Source organism: Ambystoma mexicanum, chromosome 5q (genome assembly GCF_040938575.1).
Source record: "Ambystoma mexicanum isolate Mex_15411 chromosome 5q, UKY_AmexF1_1, whole genome shotgun sequence".
NCBI classification, from domain to species: Eukaryota; Metazoa; Chordata; class Amphibia; order Caudata; family Ambystomatidae; genus Ambystoma; species Ambystoma mexicanum.
Window position 1 is genome coordinate 1,093,444,457 of NC_090933.1, and position 20,898 is coordinate 1,093,465,354.

A 20,898-nucleotide genomic window follows, 5' to 3' on the forward strand; every position below is an offset into this window, starting at 1 on the left:
CCCTGCTCTAATGTGGGTCGACCACCCCCCCCCCACCCAAGCTCAGTGTGGAGCTCTGGCTGGCTGCGTTTTTCCCTCTGGGAAGGACTAACCAAGCCTGAGCCACCTCAACAGAGTGCTGATCCCCAGATGAGAGGAAAGTCTGAAGTGGTATCCGAGAACCGCAGTGTTGCTATTTGCTGTCAGATGCAAGGAGCTGAAACACTGAAGAACCACTGAATCGAAGTTTGGCCATTGCTGACGCTGAACTTCCCATTGCAGAGCAGGAGTCCCCAGATGGCCTCCCTCTTGGCCCCACGACTGAGGATCAGGAACAGGATCTGCAGAGCTGCACAGGAACAGAAGCCAGCTGGAACCATTTCTTCTAACCGGAGGTAGAGTCTAAGAGAACTTACTTGTTGTGTAGCATTACTTGCTCTCAGTTGAGACCGGTCTTGGTTACCTTGCAGAGTTGCTAAAGCTTTGCCGCTCACAAGCCTCCCAGCTTGTGGCCCTTCAAGTGTTCCATTTTTCTTCCAACATTTCTAAAAACATTGTGCAATACTTTTTACCTGCCTGCAAAGAAGATCCTCAGCTCCCCTTGACATTGTGCAATTAAAATTGGCTGTCCTGGCTCCCTGCAAGATTCCTCTTTACCTCTGACTTTGTGCTTTGGAAGATGTTTAACAGTACTTGCCTGTTTATGAATTATTTGTTAACCTTTCTTTTATTCCTCCATTCTATCTTTCACACCTAACTCAGTATTGCTCTAAATGTACCCATGATAAATCAATATCCACAGATTTCTAGCTATTTAAGTCACCCGAGGGTGTAGGAAGTGTCTGTGTGCCATCCCCAATGGGTGTCATTTGATTTCGAGAAACTAAGAGTTTGTTTTGAAGTATATTTAAGTGTTGTGTTTTGCTCCCTTTTTGAAGAAGGCTTATTTAACTGACTGTGAAATAACTTAATTGTTTCATCAAGAAACCTCGAGTGTCAGTGTTTATTTGGATAACCGTATTTGTGAAGATCTGTCCCAACATTACTGCTCACATTGACCCCTCTTGAGATAAGCCTGGCTGCTCGACCACACTACCAACCTGTGTAGTTCAGACTTATACCAAAGGTTGGGTCCCTATTGCCAGGAGGTCAAGGTTATTGTAGTGCACCCAAAGGGTACTGCATACAATCTTGCCTAACAGCAGAATAAAGCACTGCTTTACCAAAAGCGACGTCCTGAGTGTGGGAAGCATCCACACAATAATGCTTGGTGAACGTATGCAACGATGACCATGTTGCAGCATCACAAATGGATCTAATGGGTACTCCCCTTTTCAGGGCTGCGGAAGAGGCTACGCCCCCGGTAGAATGAGCCCGCAAACCCTCTGGTGGGTCCTTGCCCGCCAATCTAACATTCTGAAACACCAAGGATGATCCACCTTGACAGAGTCTGTTTAGAAACAGCTGGTCCTAATTTTCGTCCAGTATATCCAATAATAGTTGGTCGTCTACTCTCAATTTGGAGAACCTAGAAATATAAAAGCTTAGAGCTCTTCTAGGGTAGAATCTATGGAGCCTTTCCTCCTCTGTGATGCGGCGGGGGATAAACCGCCGGCAGAACAATTTTTTGATTTAAATGAAAATCCGATAAAACTTTAGGCAGGAAGGAGGGTTATACCCCCAACACAACCCTGTCCTGGTGTAATACGGGATAGGGTGGCCAGGAAGAGAGTGCCTGCAACTCACTCCCTCTACAGGCAGATGTTAATGCAACCAACAATATGGTTTTAAAGGTTAATAACCTCAATGGACATGTGTGCAAACGTTCAAATGGGGCACACATTATAAATTTGAGAACCAGTTTAAGGTCCCAAAATGGAACCTGAAAAGTAGAAGGCGGGAGCCCTTTTAGAAATTGAATCATCAAGGGAATTTTGAAGTTTGAGCATTCTTCCGAAGAGCAATTGAATATGGAAAGCGCTGCCGGGTAACCTTTAATGGTCCCAATATTAAGACCTTTGTGTGCTAATGACAGGAGGAAGGATAACACATCTGGAGTTGAACATAGAAAAGGATCAACATTCTTTTCCCTGCACCAGTCGCAAAATGTATTCCAGCGGCAACGGTACAGAGATTTTGTTGCTGGCCTTCTTGCCGAAAGGAACACCCCAATCACGTCATCCGGGAGGTCCCAATCCTTATATCTCAACCTTTCAGAATCCACGCATGAAGGTTGAGAGTGTTGCCCTCTGGATGGAGAACCTGTCCCTCCCTTTGCGAGAGAAGATTCTCTCTTTGTAGAAGACGTATTGGAGAACAGATGGACATATCCAGAAGGTCCGGGTACCATGTTCTCCTGGCCCAATCTGGGGAAATTAAGATCATGTGGCTTCTGAACAGTCTCAACCTCCTGATTACTTGAGGAATGACGGGGATCGGTGGAAACGTGTATAGCAATGGAAACTCCCAATGCACCACAAACGCGTCTCCTAGAGCTCCTCTGAGGAAATTCCCTTGAGCAATACCTTTCGCACTTCCGGTTGATTCTGGTCGAAAATAGGTCTACTTGAGGGGTTACCCAAAGGGCAAAGATCTCTTGAAGAACTTCCTGAGCAAGTTCCCACTCGTGGGAGACTGCTCTGCCTGCTCAGAGCGTCTGCCGTTGTGTTCTTCTCCCCGGCTAGGTGAACTGCCGATAGAGATTCCTTCTCGAATTGCCCAGTACCAGAGCTACATTGCCTCTCTGCACAGTTGTAGTGACCATACGCCTCCTCTTTTGTTGAGGTAATGAATGGCCTCTGTGTTGTCCGTCATTCAGGACATTCTTTCCCCGTACAGAAGGCAGGGATGCCTTCAACGCTAGTCTGATTTCCCTCAGCTCAAAAAGGTTGATGTGTAGTTTGGACACCGATGGAGACCAAGACCATCAGACCGTTGGCATGGGCTCCCCACCCCGTGAGTGAGGTGTCCCGTCACTACTGTAATCTCCGGCCATGGTTGCCAAAAGTGTTCGCTCTTCAGAACATTGTCCTCACAGGTCCACCACAAAAGATCCTGTGAGACCCTGAAGTCAGTCCGACATCTTTCCTGAGAATTGGGACCATTGTGTTCTTAGAGCCCATTGAAGGGATCTCATTCTCAGGCGGGCCTCTGGCACCAGAAAAATGCAGGATGGCATAAGGCCGAGCAACATCAAGAAATCAAAGGCCGGAGGAATCTGGGCTGTTTGAAATCTGGTAACCATCTGAAGAATGTCTTGAGCCCTCGCCTTGGGTGGCGAGCTCTTTCCCAAGGATGTGTCTAGTACAGCTCTGGTGTACTGGAGCTGCTGGGAAGGTGTCATCTGTGACTTCTTGAAATTGAGGGAAAGCCCAGTCTGTGAAAGGAGTGGCAGGTGACAGATGATCCAGGGCTTGTTCGGGAGAACGCGCCCTGATCGGCCAATTGTCCAGATAGGGGTAGACATGAATCCCCCTCTCCTGAGATTCACTGCCACTACCGCCATCAGTTTGGTGAAGACCCTCAGGCAGAGGTTAACCCAAATGGCAGGACTCGGCACATGAAAATAAGCAACCTGAAGGTCCAATGACGCCAACCAATCCTGTAACTGGAGGGCCTGAAGGATCTGAGAAAGTGTGATCATCTTGAATTTGTCCTTCCTGAGGAACTTGTTCAAGTACCTCAAATCCAAGATGGGTCTCATTCCTCCGTCTTTCTTGGGGATCAAAAAGTAAGGGGAATACCAACCCTTGTTCCTCTCTGCTACAGGTACCGGCCCTATTGCACCTTTCTCTAGCAGGGTTAATATTTCCTGCACAAGGAGCAGATCTGGAATCCTCAAAGAGTGTTTCCCTGGTGGATTAGTGTGAGGCTGCGTTATGAATGGGAGTCAGTAACCTTGGACATTTGTCTCCAGAGACCAAGCATCTGAAGTAATGGCTTTCCATTCTTCGAGATGCTAAGATAGTCTGCCCCACACCGGTGACTCGTGGCGCAAGCTCTCACAGTGGTTTTGGAGTGGTTGTTGCAGCTGCTGATGGCAAGGTAGCTGCAGCTGGAGCTGGCTTTGCACCTTTATCTCGTCCACCACAAGGGACTTTTCGTTGGAGTCTTTGACTGGCCATTCCTCGGGCCTTTCCAAATGAGGAGTAGCAGCGATAGGATCGCCCCCTCCATGGCTGTCTCGTCGGATGAAAAGGCTGAGGTTGTCCAACAGCAGCTCCTAAAGATTTGGTAACCGCCTTTGAGGTCTGCAACCTCTCAAGGCTCTCGTCAGCCCTGCTGCCAAAAAGCCTAGACCCGTCAGATGGCATGTTGAGAAGACGAGCTTGCACATTCGGTGCAAAACCCGACTTCCACAACCATGCAAATCTGTGCATTATGGTGCTTGTAGCCATGGACCTGCTGATGCTGTCCACAGTGTCCAATCCAGACTGAAGGAACTTGCGCATGGCTTCCTTGCCATCTTTAACAATAGCTAGGAAACTATCCCTTTCCTCCCCTTTTGGAATGTGCTCCGCCGCCATGGATATTCACTCCCATAGTGTACGTAAATTTTGCCAAGGCACATGTGGAGTTGGCCGACTTCAGGGCCATACTTCCAGCAGAAAATACCTTCCGTGCCCATCCATACACGCGCTTGTCCCCATCAGGACGGATGGTAGGGTATGCTGCCTTGTTTGATGTAGGCGTGGCTGCCTGGACCACCAGACTCTCCGGAGTGGGGTGCTTGGACAGGTAGCTGGGATCACTACTGGAAGGGCGGTATTTTCTTGAGAGATTTGTCCACCACAGGATTGGTGTCCGGGTTCTCCCAATTAGTGGCCACCCTATTTTGTAGAGCCACATGAAAAGGTAGAATCGGATCTGTAGGTCGACCTTGGTCCAGAATATCAGTTAGGTAATCTTGAACAAATTGTACTGGAGGTCTAGCCCAACCTAGGCATTCCAACACCTTAGACATTAGGTGACGGTATAAAGAGTCGACGTGCTTCTCCAGGTTCTGGCCTACCAAACTCCAATTCAGGAGAGGTATCAATGCCACTGGCATTGTGCAGAGTATCACAAAGATCCTCCATTTTGCTCTCTTCCGATACGAGGCACTCTGGCACGTTTGGGGTTCCAAATTAAAGCCCAAAAGGGACATCCTCCCCATCCAACCTTTCTTCCTCTTCAAAGATGGAAGAAAGGGATTTGAAATACTATTTCCTTGGTAAAGGAGAGAAAGACTTCTCAGGAGCACTCACAGGTGTTGTAGGTTTCGAAGAAGGTTTTGATTTAGCCTTCCTATGAGTTTCCTCATGACCTGGAGGCTGAGCTGAAACGACTGGTTATGGCATGGACATCGACAGTGGTGTCGATGGCATCAATGTAAATGGCGCAGATGTCTTGGATAATGTCGACGAAATCGACGGACCCCATCGAAGATTTTGGCTTTTTGGGTTCTGCAGGCTTCGACGATCTCGAACGCTTGTCATGTCTCGAGTGATTTTTATTCTTTTGGAGTCCTCGAGGGCTCTCAATGAGTATCCTTTCAAACACCCAGGCTCGAGGGTGCTCTATGACGGCTTCAATGGGAAGGGGCGGTCAGAGGCTTACCCTGCTTTTCAAATATTCTGAGCATTTCTTAACAGAATGCTTCCCACTCTGCTGGTGTCAACTGTTTGGTGGGGCACTTTACTCTCTCAGGGGTTTTGCCTGACGAGGATTAAGAGGAGGGCGACCGATGGTGCCTCCTTCTCGATCGCTACGCTGAGGACGAAGAATGGCATGAGCCACTATGGGACCTTCATCGTTTGTCTCTCTTGCTTCGAGGAGAATGATCTCTCAACTCAGCGGTTGTGGAACGATCGGGTTTGGTCTTACGATGCTTGGACAACTTTCCTACCTGTAACTTTCCGTTTCATTCTCACAGGGCTTTTGCTGTCGTAGCCTGACATTTTGAGCAGGAATCAGTGTAATGGCCTTCCCCCCAAGCACCACAGGCAAGAATGATGTGGATCCCTGATTGACATTTTCGGGTCACACTCCTTACACTTCTTAAAACGGTGCGAGGAGTCGTCGGAGTGGAGGACGAAGACATCTTAACAAGGATTTTTTGAAAACTGCGTAATCAAAATAACTAGCACGGCGCACTGAGTCTCCGAAGCAAACACATTTCCGGAAAAACGGAACTGAGGCTTACTGGCGCAATGCGTGCTACTTATACCACCCAATGACCTCACCCTCGACGGAGGCCTTCGAGGGACATCGACTCGACACCATCAACGCAGGGCTCCCTCTTCCGAAAAGGTTTTCCGAGCATCCGAAGCTGGACATGATTACCAAAGATGAGGACACAATCCATTCAAAAGAGGTGTTTGGCTGTCCAAACAGGACAGCCAGACCCCCGGTGGTAGCTGGACCTATTCAGGCACTATGACAAAGGACAGGGGGTGGAAAACTCATCCCCCTACTTCCTGCCTGCCAAGACAGTATGGAGCCTAGGCGGGTATACCTACGGGTTCCTGCCAAAGGCAAAAAACACACACACCTCCCCTTCCCAGAATGGTAGAAGGGCTAAAAAAGAACAACCACTCTGCTCATGGCAAAAAAAGAAGTAAGGCCCCAAGTTGGTACTTCGGTGGCCCTATTGTGCATTACCAAGGCTATGGACATAGCCTGCGGTATAATAAAGTACTAAGCATCTCTATCCTTAAAAACTGTAGTTACTTGAACAGAATCTTAAAGGAGCCCCCTAAGGGTCCCCAGAAACACTGCCCATAACGAGCTGTGTGCTGCAGTAGTCAAAACATAGATGCCTTTAGTGCGATGGAGCAGACAGACTCCATAGTACAGGTACAATACAAAGAATAGAGTTCCAAAAGACAGAGCCCATGAGAATGAATGGGAAGAAAAAGGCTCCACTCATTCAGGATTGAGAAAAAAAAAAGGTCCAGAAGTCCAGCAAAAGTGCTCGGGGTCTCATTAGGAGAGGGATGAAGCATAACAATGATAAATCTCCCTAACACCTGTGAATGGTGCCCTCACAGTACTTTCAGTGGGGCAAGGTAGTAAATTTGGGTTGAGTGGATTTGGTTCGTAGACAGATTCCTACATACATTACGATACCAAAGAACACAAAATAATACAATGTTAAGCCCAACATAAGCATTTTCCTTTTTGACATCAAACATGGTAATCTGTTTCAATTTTTTCAATCTCTCACGTTCATGAAAGCTTAAAACAAATTACATCGATCATCACTTGCAGGTGCACCTCACTACTAAATTCATGTAACAAAATGGATAAAGAAGTAAAGCTACATTCCATCTGCCACAATCAATGGCAATGTAAAACATTTAAAAATATGTCTTTAAACCATAACACATTGATATGTTTTTGTAAACTAAAGTGCTTATTATGTATGACATGGCATACTCCAAATGCTGTGACTTACTTTCCTGACATAGGAAACCAACTCCCCAGAATAATATTGCGAAACACTGAGGAGGTCAGTGCTGTTTGCCTGATTAATACGAAGAAGGGGCAGGTCTAGTGCAGAGGCAAGCTGAAATGAAAATCTGAAATAAATTAAACTTGTACAGTCAAGTGCCATTTTCAATTTTATACAAAATCAACGATTGCAAAATGATGCAAACAGAAACGTGTTACACATTTAGTAATTCATTGACTCTTACTGCAGACAATTGTATTAATTCTGCACACACTGATAGGCGATTTGTTGGACAAGACATTGTTTAATGCTTCTAACATGATGTTGTTACAAGTTGCTCAGTATGAAGAAAGATTTACGTAAAAGAACATGAGGAATTTACTTTAGACACAAGTACTGAACACTTTCCTTGGTCAAATGTAAAGATTTCAGAGTAGACAATGCAAACAAATGCATGCGTAAAAATCATTACACAAAATGTCCAGGAGGTGGGTCTTATTAAGGTGACATACTACCCATGCCTCTGAAAACAAATGTTTAGCTGAAGCAAAAGGAATAAGTTACTTACCTGTAACTACTGTTCTCCAACATGGGTCTTGCATGGATTCACATGCTCATGAATATTACCAGTCAGGCTGGGAATCCTCAGTAAAAGAAAAAACGGTTTCACTATTCACTTTACAACTGAATTTCTCCTCTTAATTAACCACTGTGCTCTGGGTCATACTGCCCCCATCCAATGACAGTCCTCTCCCTAACCTCCACCCTTGGTGGACATCTTCAGATTTGGTAAGCACGCAAAGTGGAAGTATGAACCAAGAAGAGCCACAGAGGGGAACTCGGGAGGGTTCACATGTGAATCCATGCCAGACCCATGCTGGAGAACAATAGTTACAGGTAAACCACTTGTTCCTTCTCCAGCATGGGGTCTGGCATGGATTCACATGCTCATGAATAACGATTACACATCAGTACATATACACAACCACAGGCGGTGGCAAGGCTCAACAGAAGTAATAAAAATCACTTCTGGAACAGACTCACCTCAAACAAGCATGTTGGGTAGCACCATTTGGCCGACTCAGTACTCCTCCCTGGAATCCCTGTTGACGCAGTAGACCCTCATGACAGTGTGCGTGGACCTTCATGCAGCAGCCCTGCAGATGTCGAGCAGGGGCACACCAGAGAGAAATGCTGTTGTAGCTGCGATGGCTCTGGTGGAGTGGGATCTTGGAAGGCATGGCAGCGGCAGTCAATGACAGTGTATAATGCAGCCAGACAGCAAACTGGAGACGGAAAGCCTTTGACAAGGCCCTCCCTTGATTTACAGGTCCAAAGTTGACGAACAACTAAGAAGTCTTTCGAAAATCCTTTGCTCGTGCCACAAAGAATTAAGGCACGAGCAATTTCCAACTAATGCAAGGCCCTCTGCCGGTGCCGACGGATTCGGAAATAATACGGGCAATACCAAAGGTTTGTTGAGGTGGAATTTTGACAGTACCTTTGGCATAAAGGTGGGGTATGTACGCAGTACCACCCTAGAAGTATGGAAAGACAAGTAAGGTAGCTTGCAAGACAGGGCCTGAATCTCCCCAACCCGCCTGGCCAAGGTGATAGCCACAAGGAAAGCAGTCTTCCACGAGACAAACTTGAGCTGAGCCTGATGCATAGATTCGAAGGGAGCTCCCATGAGCTTAGTCAACACAAAATTGAGCTCCCAAGCCGGGGCAGGAGCCTTCACCAGCGGGAAAGTCCCAAGAGCCCTTGAAGGAACTCCTTGACAAGTCTATGAGACCACAGCAAAGGTCTGCCCGGGGACCTGGTGTACCTGGATATGTCAGTTATATGAACCTTGATAGAGGCGTGAGCCAGTCCCGCTTTGGTCAAGTGTTAGGTAGGATTTCTCTTTACTGCACCCTTCCTTCCATTTTTATGGACCCCCAAACGTTTTGATTTAATTTTTGATCATGACCTGTACTTTTCACAGTGCACTTCACTACACTGTCCTTTGCTCATCTGTTATGGGGAAACTAAAAAATGTCCTTCAGGCTGTCAGTACTGGGAAACATTGTTTCCCTTAGTCTTGTTACTTAGTTACTACTTTTAGTAACTTGTCATCAGTTGTGGTAACTTTTCTATCATTGTACAATGCATCTTAAAATGCAGTACAATTGAGTACACTTTTGCTTTTGCCCTCGACTAACACTCAAAGGATGTCTTGGTTACTCTAGTTGTGCTAAATGGACAAGCTGGTGGCAGCAGTGACTTTTCACCATTTTGTGACGCTTTTTGTTCTAGCCTTACCGCGTTTGGCTACTAACTGTGGCTAGTGCTGAAACATGGCCATGCCACAAGGTCTTTCACTTTTCCTTTGGTCATCTTGTTTTTTTGCCTTCTTCCTGGCCTGTCATGCGAGGAAAATCCTTATATGGGCTTCCAGTGCCCAGGAAAGCAGAAGTTTTTGGAGGGCTACATGAGGGCTGTGTGTTTTCTCTAGCAGGATGCGGACTGGGACTGTCTGGTCCCAATCCACAAACTGGTTTCAGTGTGTCCGAGTGTTATGCATGAGTGGTCCCGCCTGTGGTCCTGATTGGACCATGGCTGGGGTGTGTGGGGTTAGTTCTGCTATTGGGAGTTTCAGCTCTTGCATAGCTTTTATGATAAGAAGAGTAACCCTGCACCCACTGTTAGGCAAGATTGTATGCAGAACCCTTTGGGTGCACTACAACAACCCTAACCACCTGGCAATAGGAACCCAACCTTTGGTATAAGTCTGTACTACACAGGTTGGTAGCGTGTTGAGCAGCCAGGCTTATCTCAAGGGGGGTTAATGTGAGCTGTAGGGGAGTTACACAGAGATTAACAGTGACAAGTATTCAAATAAACTCACAGAAGCTTTCTTGATTAAACAATTATTAATTTGTCAGTCAGTTAGAGTAAGCCTTCTTCAGAAGGGGGCAATATAATAGTAACACACAAATACAATCCACAATCAACACTCTTAATATTTCTAAATCAAATCAGTAAGTACCCTTTTGGGATGGCACACAGACACTTCCTACACCCGCAGGTGACTTTAGTAACTAGGACACTGTAGACATTAATATACCACTGTTTGCATTTAGAATCAGATTTAAGAGTTTGGCAAAGAAAAAGGTTATTACGAACAGAAAAAGATCACACAAATATTCTGAAGCAGGCAAGTACTTTTGGTAACCCCAATCCAAAGTTAGTTAACCCCTTCCCGGAAGGAAGGCAAAACACAATGTCAGAGGGAAGAAGAGTCATTCAGGGAGCCAGGCTAGGACAAAGTCAATTAGGCAAAAGTCTAGGTGAGCCGAAGCAGTTCTTGCAGTTAAGTAAAAGACTTGCACAATGTTTTAGAAGTCTTTGTAGAAAAGAAGAATTCAAAGCAGGGCCACAAGCTGTTTAGGCCTGTGAAGTAAAGAATCTATCAGCAACTCTATAGAGCAACCACAACAGGTCTCACCAACAGAGAAACAAGTGCAGTTACACAACAAGAGGCAAGTTTGCTGTACTGTACAGTACCTTTAGGATGAAGAAAAAGGGCAGCAGATGACTTCACTTTGTGTGCAGCTCTGCAGATCCTGGTGTTCCTGGGCCTCAGTCGTGGGGACAAGAGGGAGGATGTCTGGGTCACCAACCGCAACCGGCAATCTTCAAACAAGTGGTACTTCAGTGTTTCAGCTCCTTGCATCTAGCGCAAATAGCAACATTGCGGTTCCTGGCTGTGGAGATGGGCTTTCCTTGCTTCTGGGGTCCAGCACACTGTTGAGGTGGCTCAGGCTCGGTCAGTCCTGCTTCCTGGGAGTCTGGAGGACCTTCCTGGAGCTCTTGAGCAGCTTAAAAGCAACACACAATCTGGTGTTCCTCTCCCTGGCTATTCGGATCCAGCAGCAACTGCAGTGGAATTTCAACCAGCTCAGAGTGGATATGCAGGTGGCTTACTTTGGAGTTGATTGGTCCCACCAACTCAAAAGAAGAAGTCGTTCTTGCAGGGGCTTCTCTGTTGATATGAATTTGGAGTTTCAGCACAACAGTAGGGCTTCACCGGGCAAACAGTCCAGGAGTTGCAGCAGGTGTCTTCAAGTTCTTCTTCTAATTCCTTCGTCCAGTGGTTGACTCTGACTTCCAAGCCAAAAAGCCTCAGCTTTTATACGGGTTTCTCCCATTCATTCCAGCCTAGCTGTCAGTCACCCAGCAGGGCGGCTGTCCTTGCCGGAAAGCCAACCTGCCAATAACCTAAGAGTGCATTCCTGTCTCCTAGGAGACTAAGCACAGGTAGTTTCGGGCAACTCCCTCACTTCCTGCCCCCGCCAGACACCCTGAAGCCAGAGGCGGACTTCTCTCGTGAATCCTGCCAAAGACAAAATAAAAAAAGGGACTAAACCTGGCGCGCAGAGTAAATCTCAAGAAGGACCTTTCCACAAAGAAATGGCAAAAAAAGAAGACCGGGTCCATTTTGACAAAAATGCGAACGCAGCGCGCGGTAATGGAACACCATGGTAGTTAAAAGTTAATCACTGCCACCAGCCATTCATCGAGGAAATGGGAACAAAGAAATGTTACATGAGAAGCTTGACAAAGGGGATACTAAGTAACACCTCCAGCACCCTATTGGTGTGTGCTGGGTCTAGAAAGTTCCAAGTGCAAGTAAAGTCAATCTCACTTCACTGCTCTTTGAAACAGTAGTTTATCCAAGAGAAGGTATTTAAACCTTTGGGAAATCTGAGAGACTTCCATGTGTCACTGCACTGCACTCATTTTTCGCGAATAAGAAGTCAGTGAGCCCCAGTGTGGGTAAGTTTTGGCTTGAAGTAGCCGTGGTTATTTCACTACACACAGCAAATAGGCAATAACTGTGACTAATATAACATTTGTCTTTTGTCTCCCGCTTTGTTTGTATGTCTCCCCTCCCCACTTGTCCACCTTTCTTTGTGTAATTATTCTTTTTTGAACTCATTATTGAATATTTTGATTCGTTATCTATTCAATTTTACTGATACTTTCGTATTATGTTTTTTTTTGCAATTCATTCAATGTTTCTTGATTTACTTCCACTTTGAATATGTATGATGTAATACATTGTGGTGTATATGCTTTCTATCAGTTCAACATATTAGCCCTAATTTGAAAAAGGCCTGCAGAGGCCGAAACACGTGTAATACTATAAGGGCAACTTTTTTGAGAAAAAATATTAAAATACATCTACAATCACCTGAAATAAGGTGCAATGTCCTGGATCTTCTTTTATGCTTTTGCATATTTTCTTTACTATTTTTGACGGGTTTCTTTGTGGCTTACCATCGGTCCAACGTTTTGCGACAGACCATTGAATATCAGCAAGAGGAGAGGAATTATAGATCCCTGTTCCCATTTTGAAATTTTTTGCATTTAATTTAAGGTCGAAGGAGTCGCTCAACAGACTAGCTGTAACCTTAAGCCCAGCTTTTTTGGTCTTCACCTGGATTTATAGGGGTTGCAGGTACGAGCTGATCTCCGGTTGGTCTCTTTGGCTGGTGCAAGGACTCTTGGATGAAGAATGCAGAAAAAACAATGCAAGAACCTGCTCAGAACTGGACTTGAAGCAAGTAAGCTGTTTTGGATGGTGGTTACCGCAGCGCAATGATGCAAAGGGCCTCACTTGTCGCTGTCAGACTTTCCTTCCTATCTCTGCTTGCCTTGACGCTAGGTCTACACATTTTTGCTGAGGTAAGTCTTGTAGAACAAGCTGATGATCCCCCCAAGTTCAACTCGGAATGGCTATGTCGGCAGCACAGTAGCCCAAACTCAGAGCTGGTCAGTCACAGGACAGTCACGGGACACTTCCGAAGGCTCTTCTTTGCAGGGTACCGAGCAGACGTCAGGATGGATGTTCCCTACACTCGAAGGATCGCAGCTCTCTCGCAGGACTGCTGAAGATCAAGAGCAAGACATGGCTCCACCAGGACAGCAGCAGAAGTTGGTTGCCAGGCCTTACAGTTGGACAGGAGTCTTGGCTCCTTCAGGTTACTCCAGGATCGCTCTAGAATGGGTGTAGGGGTCCTCTTATCGCAAAAGCAAGTTAAGAGTGAAACTCCCACCAGCCAATAGCAGGACTAGACAGACAGAGACACACATACATACACACACACACACACACAGTGGTCCTATAAGGGCCCCTGGCAGGAACACTCATGCATACCACTCAGACACACTGAAACCAGTTTGTGGATTGGGGCCAGACAGTCCCAGCCCACATCCTGCCAGCAAAAACACACAGCCCTCCAGTAGCCGTGCCAAAAGTTTCTGCTTTCCCGGGCAATGGAAGTCCATATAAGGATTTTCCTGGCCTCTCAGGCCTCACAGGCCAGGAGGAAGGCTAAAGAACAAGATGGCCAAAGGACAAGCAAAAAACCACGTGGCACAGCCATGTTTCGACACTAGCCACAGTTATTAGCCAAATGCGGTAAACACAGTAAGGCTAAAATGAAAAGCACCAAAACAAATTTTAAAAAGTCACTGCTGCCACCAGCTTGTCCATTTTGGACACCTAAGGTAACCAAAAATCTTTTGATTGTTAGTCTAGTGCTAAACAAAAATTGTACCGCATTGTACTGAATTGTAAGATGCATCGTGCATTGATAAGTTATCACAAGCAATAACAAGTTAGTAAAAGTGGTAAAGTCGCAAGACTAAGGGAAACAATGTTTCCCAGTACCGACAGCCTGAAGGACATGTCAGTTTCCCCATAACAGATAAGCAAAAGGCAGTGTAGCTTAAGGCTTCACTGCACTGTAAAAAGTACAGGTCAGTATCAAAAATAAAAGCGAAAAGTTTGGGGTTAGATACAAATGGAAGAAAAGGTGTATTAAAGAGAAATCTTTCCCAACAGGAACCTGCTGGCGAACCTGTGGCACTTTGTATTTGCTGCTGCCGCAAAGAGATCGATTTGGGTTTGTCCCTATCTGTCGAACAGCCGGTCCGCCTGGTCCTGGCTAAGCTTCCACTTCTGGCAATAACAGTTCCCTGTTGAGCGGGTCCGCGATGGTGTTCTGGACTCCCGCCAGGTAAAATGAAACAAGTAACATGGCTTGACGAGTGGCCCACTGCCACAAGTCCTGGGCCTCCTTGGTGACTGCCGGGGACCAAGAACCACCCTGTTTCTGGAGGCAGAACACGGTCGTGGTGTTGTCTGAAGATCCTCACCACCTTGTCATTCAATGACAGTAGGAAAGACTGGAGGGTCCAGAATACGGCCCCCAGTTCCAGGACGTTGATGTTAAGTCCTTTTCCTCCGGTTAGCCAGAGGCTCTGGCATGCAACTGTCCGGTGTGGGCTCCCCATCCCTCTAGAGAGGCACCTTTGGTGACCGTCTCCTGCTAAGGAGGAACCTGAAACTGACCTCCCTGGACAAGATACCACTGAATGCCCCACCACTGTATTGCCCGATGGAACTCTCCATTGCGCGAGATCTTATCCTTAAAGATCCGACACTTGCATCCACCTGGCATCCAGGAACTCCTGAAGAGGTCTCAGGCGCAATCTGCAGAGGCAAACAAGATTTATGCAGGAGGACAACATGCCAAAAAGCAACTTAATGGATCGCATAGTTGCTGCCTGGGCCAACGACAAACGCTGCACCTTGCCTTGTATGGTTTTCACCCTCACCTCCAAGGGAGATGCCAAGCACATCACTGCGTTGAGTCGTACACCCAGCGATAGAGCATCTTGAGATGGCTTCAAGCAAGACTTTGGATAGTTTATGGAGAACCCCAGCTCCATCAGCAGACATACGGTCCTCGCAATGTAATCGCTTGACGGGTAGGGGTATACGTGGATGCCCTGTAGACGAAGATGTGCCGCCAATGGGGCCAGGCACTTCGCAAACACCCTTGGGCTGACTTCAGTCCGAAAGGCAGAGCTTTGAACTGCAAATCGCAGGAACTTGCGGTGCTTTTTGACAAAGGGGATGTGGAAGTAGGCATCCTCCAGGTTCAACAACGTCGTAAAATCTCCCTGCTCCAGCTGGCCAAGCACATGCTGCAATGTGACCATCCCAAACTTTTGAGACTTAGTACTTGTTGAGATGACGTAGATCCAGAATCGGCCTCCAACCTCCCGTCTTTTGTCGGACTAGAAAATATCTAGAATATACTCTGGAGCCCTGGAGTCGCTGAGGGACAGGCTCTATGGCCCCTTTCCGTAACATGCACCACACCTCCTGTAGAAGCTGTGACCCGTGTCGTTCTTGCCGCTGAATCGGAGGGATACGAGGACACTTGGGTTGGAACTCCAAAGTGTGTCCCTGTCTGAGAATGTCCAACACCCATCTGTCTGTGCTGATCTTTTCCCACATGCTGATGAAATTCGCCAGCCGGCCTCCCACTGGGGGGCGTAAGTGGGGGCCCGGAGCCACGGCCGGGTCAGGCCTGCTTGGGGGGAGGTGTTCTGCCTTGTGGACGGTGCCGCTGCTGACCTCTGCTGCCTTGAGAACACCCCCTGTAGGCTTGAGTGGAAGAGCACAGGGGCTGACTGTAAGGGGTACTATAACACTGACTATCTTCCTGGCTTTCCTCTGGAGGAGCGACAGGACAAGGACCGTCGCACCTGCAAAGTTCATAGGGAATGTGCCGTCTCTGTGTCAGTCTTTATCACCTGCAAAGACTCGTCAACTGCCTTTCTGAAGAGGTTTTCCCCATCGAACATCATATCCAGCACCTTGGTCTGAAAGTCTGGTCTGATTGTCTGAAGTTTGTAGACTTCAACCAACCTTGACAGCGCAGAGACACCCCATTCCCCATGTGGCAAAACCCTGTGTCTGCGAGGTCTACCACCACCATGATGGCATGATCCGAGGCCACCTCTCCTTCCTGAAAAAGTTCCAGTGCCTCGACCTTCTCATCCTCGGGTAGAAAATCCAGGATAGGGCCCAGCTAGTATCAGTTCTCGGTCATAACGAAACAAAATTGCTAGTGCGTTCGCTGCCATGATGGTAGAGGCTGCCGTGTAAATTATCCTCTTGCCCATCGCATCCCGCTTCTTCCCCTCCTGGTACGGAGGTACCATGGCTGCAGATGACGGGAGCGCTGAGTTTCCCAGCTGCGGCCGAGATCACCAAATCCTGTGAGGGCTAGGATCTTAGGCACCTGGGCGCTTAGTCGGGTAACCTGTATTTCTTTTCCAATCTGTCCCGTTTTGTCGGGGCTGTACTTGGGTTCTTCATAAGGGCTAGGCCCTCTTTCAAGAGGTCGTCTAGGAAGGAGAAGGACATGATGGTCTTCCTCCTCGACTCGCGCTGTTGGTACAGGAAGCCTTCCTTCTTCGTCTGCTCAGGGGCTAACTGAAACAGCTCCGAGGTCCTCGAGATGACCGAACGAAAGGAACCGACTTCCTCTGGAGGGGTGGCCCATCGGGACTCGTCTGCGTGCAGAGTCTCCCCGTATGCTGTAATGATATAGTCATCCTTGTCGGTACCAGTACCTGTGGTAGCTGTGTCCGTGTCAGTGTGTGGATCCGGAGCACCGGTAGGAGTCTTGTCCTCACAAGGTGGTGGTGGCGGTGCCGGATGTTGCCGAGGACCAGCGCCCCCTAGGACTTACTCTTCAGAGGCTCTGGAGGTACCGGCCCAGACGGGCATTCTCAGTTGGATTTCGATGACCTTGATATAGATGACGAAGTGCTTGTGGCTGCCCTCGTCGACGGTGCTGTTGGCGACTCTGTAGTCATGGCCTTGGTTGAAGCCTGGGCTGCCTCCGATGAGGCCTCCCCAGACTTTTCCCTTGTCTGACTGTCCGCAGAGACAGAGTTTGGACAACCATAGCGACTTTCTATCTGAAGACGATCGTGTCATCGGCAGGCTCACCGTCTAGCTGGATGGTGACGGCGAACACCTCTTGCCCGACTCGGGACCCGCAACCGCGGAGAACCCAGCATAGCTAGCGTTGCAGAGCTTGGTCTTCTCTTGACCTCTGCACATGGGGCACCCTCAAAGGATCTCAACCTCCTCCCGAGGGAGAATGCTCCTCACACCGGCCGGTCCTGGATGAGGCTTGACCCAGGTCTACAGCTGCCTCAGAGGCTTTGCTCGACTTGAGCCATGCTGACAGTCTGCTCTATCTGTCCATCTAGTTTTTTTTTCTCAAAAAATGACACATCTCGCATCCCTCCTCATCATGGTCTGGATGCAGGCAGTAGAAGCATTTATTGTGTCGATCTACGATATGGTCGAGGTGAACGCGCACAACTGATTATTTTTCCTTTGGTTATCAACTTAGTCAAAATCAAGTGTGTTCGAATGGGGTGCAAACCTGCTGGAAAGGTGCCTCTGTGAAATGGCGCACAAGTGAGAGCGAGAAAAAGACCTTGGCTGTGTAGCCAGCGGTGCGGGCTGCACTCCCTGTTACCACTACGTGGTATAGTTCTTTAGTTTGATTTTTGTTAAAAACTCAAACAATTGTTTTCCTCTGAATAGAGTAATTTAAAAAAAAATGAGACTTGTTTATTTTCACATTGGTGCTGTACAGTTAAAAGTGACTGTGTTGGCAGATGCATCAATTGAGCTGCTATTGGCCTATGCATTTCGGATGTATATCCTTCATCCTTCCTCAGGGCCAGCTCATGTTGGTTAGTGTCATATCTTAACCAATTACTGTTTGAAGTAGTATCCCACCATATATACAAGTGCAAGTCATAATCAATAGATCCACATAGCATAACACATAATACTAATTCCACATTGCAGTATAGTTATTAGTGCCATGAATTGCAAGTACGTTGAATAATGGTTATCAAATGCTGTGAGTTTCATAGTCAATACAATGTGTTGCTACCGAGTCCCTCTCTCGAGTGCTGCCGCAGGAGCCCGCCAGAGATCCTTTCTTTCATCACCACGACCAAGGACCAGGAACAAGTGTTTACTGCATTGCATCCTGAAGGCAACCAGCTGGAACAACTTCATTTCAAAAGATAATGTGGGGCTAGGGGTATTTTATCCTTTTGCCATTTGGGGTGCTTCCTATCTTTGGGAAGGCGATTTACCACTACAATAAGTTGACCTCGACTTACCGGCATTGGCCTTACAGCTTGTGCTTTCTAAAGGCGACTCCTCTTGAGTTGCTGTGATTTCTCTTTTGAACACCGACCATCTAAGAACATTTTTCCAAGAAGAGCATCAGAACGTGGACTTTGTCCATTGACTTTGGCTGTACTGGCTCCCTAAAGGCCTCCTTCTAAACCTATTGGCTGCCTTTGGGAGAATCTTTATAACCTATACATCTGTTCTGATCTAACCCTTACCTTTCCGTCATTAAATAACATTGCAAAGGTGATAGTATATGAATGCTATACTGACCACAAATGAAGTCACCCCCGGGTGCTGGAACATGTGTAACAGATGAATGACTTACTCACCTGCTTTATTGTTCACCGTTTAAATTGAATCATAATTTGGGATTAATGTTACAGCTAATAACTGCTTTTTAAAGAATTCTTAAAAATATTTGTGACTAAATAAATAATTGATTATATAACTATGTGTACGTATTTAATTGGATACTTGTATTTACTGGGTTCATTGTTGTACAGCTCTATAGCTCACATTACCCCTCTTAAAATAAGCCTGGCTGCTCAATCACACTACCAACTTGTGTAGTACAGGCATATTTTAAAAGGTGGGTTACCTAATACAAAGAGTTAAGTCTTATGTAGTCCCACACCACTTGGACTGCACAGATTCTTACCTAACAAGGGTCACACTTGAGAGAACAATAGGAATGCAAAAGCAGCAAGGGGAATTCCAGCCAATTGGAATATCGAAGTAATGGAGAAAGCTTCCTACCAATCAATAATATCACGAGTGGAGCAATGTCTACGGGCTTTGGCGTGGTACAAGTTCAATAACAATGTGAATAGAAAGAATAAATGTGCAAAATGATCTTGCTAGCTGAAGCCAAAGAGTAATCATTGGGCAAACGGAATGATCTTGAAGATATGCTGCCAATCGTGAACAGCGGCCCAGAGAGAGAGAGAGAATTTACCTTACCTAGTAACTCCCACTCAGTTATTTAGTTCACATATTTCCTTCTGTGGGTAACAGACCAGTGGACCATGCACAATGCCACCCTGCTAAGAGGCCATTTGAGGAAATCCCTCCTGAAACCCCTTAATTCCTGCAGGAAGACTAGCATCTGTGGGATGCTCAAGTATTGGCAAGGAAAAGAGGTTGACACTCTGCCTCTGAAAGAGGCTAAAGGAATAAAAGTTTGAAGCTAAGCCTCTGGGGGACGCAGAATCTTGTCAAGGAAATAGGATTCTGAGAAATGGCAGAGGAGCTAGAGATTAAAGTTAAGTCTCAGACACATGAGCACTGAGAAGGAAGCTAGATGTGGATGACCAGTCTGGGAGAAACTGAAAACCCCAAAAGGTGCTATCTAGACCTATGCGAAGCAAAGTCTGACACATTAATAAAGTAGAGATATAATAGAGAAAGGAAACATCACTTGACAGGTGGACAATGTTATTTTGCAACGATTCTTCACACATCACAAGCAACATGGTATAATGAAATAAACTGCCATTATTAGAAGATATTGATCAAATTATTTCTGCTCACTGATTAATCAGATTTATTGAATATAAACATTAATGTGTATATCTACCTCTTTCTCATAATAGAAGAAGAATTGTGACAACAGTCAAAGGTACCTGCTATTTTCAGTGTTACATGTTTTTTGCTTACTCGTGTTAATCATGAAAAGCTACTGAATCAACAAGGTAACTATGTGTAAAGACTAGCATGCATCACTGAGATAACATTTTATCAAATTGTATTTGATGTGTAGTTACACTCTTCACTTACCTTTAAGAAGGTTGCTCTGAGTTTAGTTACCATAGACGGATTGGCTCTTATGCTTTCTTGCATAATGGACGTGAAGCTAAAAAACACAGAAAAAGGAAGCATGATTATAAGGTGCGTAGTATATTGTTTGAAAATACTTGCACATATTTTCTCAAATATATAAAGTTGAAAAACAGCTTTTTAATTGCTGCAATTTAATTTTTTTTAAAAATGTAGACTAACTTGTTTTTCTTGTTCATTTTAATTTCATATTTGTAAGTCGCTGCTACCTGACATTTCCCCTATATCCTGGCCACTCCCATGTAAACTTTTTCTTTTAAACATTACAACTCGTTGGTGGGCCATTTTTCTTTGTTTGCCTGAAGCTGAAAAAGAAGTAGAATATTAAAATGAGGGACCGCGCAGGCCACATTTTGGAAGGAATGAGAACGACATTCCAGATGAACAAAGCTCGCTTGACAGGGCCTACGAGAAAAGGGGTACTGCTGGGAAAACTAAGGTAACGTTCACAAAACCCTGAATGGCCCAAACGAGATACTGAGGTGCTAAACCCGACTTTCAGCAAGGAGACCCCACGATCGTCCCCTTTAAAGCCGGCTTATTTAACCGTAACCAAGGGGGTGAT

At 46.3% G+C, this 20,898-nt stretch overlaps 1 protein-coding gene across 6 annotated transcripts in view; it reads right to left on the reverse strand.

The window, feature by feature from the left end:
* The window catches only part of WASHC5 (WASH complex subunit 5), a 1,117,936-nt gene that overhangs the window by 512,296 nt on the left and 584,742 nt on the right, over positions 1 to 20,898 (reverse strand). For all 6 annotated transcript variants that reach the window (XM_069621617.1, XM_069621614.1, XM_069621616.1 and 3 more), the window contains 2 exons: positions 20,274 to 20,349; positions 7,418 to 7,528 (listed from right to left, as the gene is read on the reverse strand). In XM_069621617.1, coding sequence (XP_069477718.1) covers positions 7,418 to 7,528; positions 20,274 to 20,349 — 187 coding nt within the window. The remainder of the gene's footprint in view (positions 1 to 7,417; positions 7,529 to 20,273; positions 20,350 to 20,898) is intronic.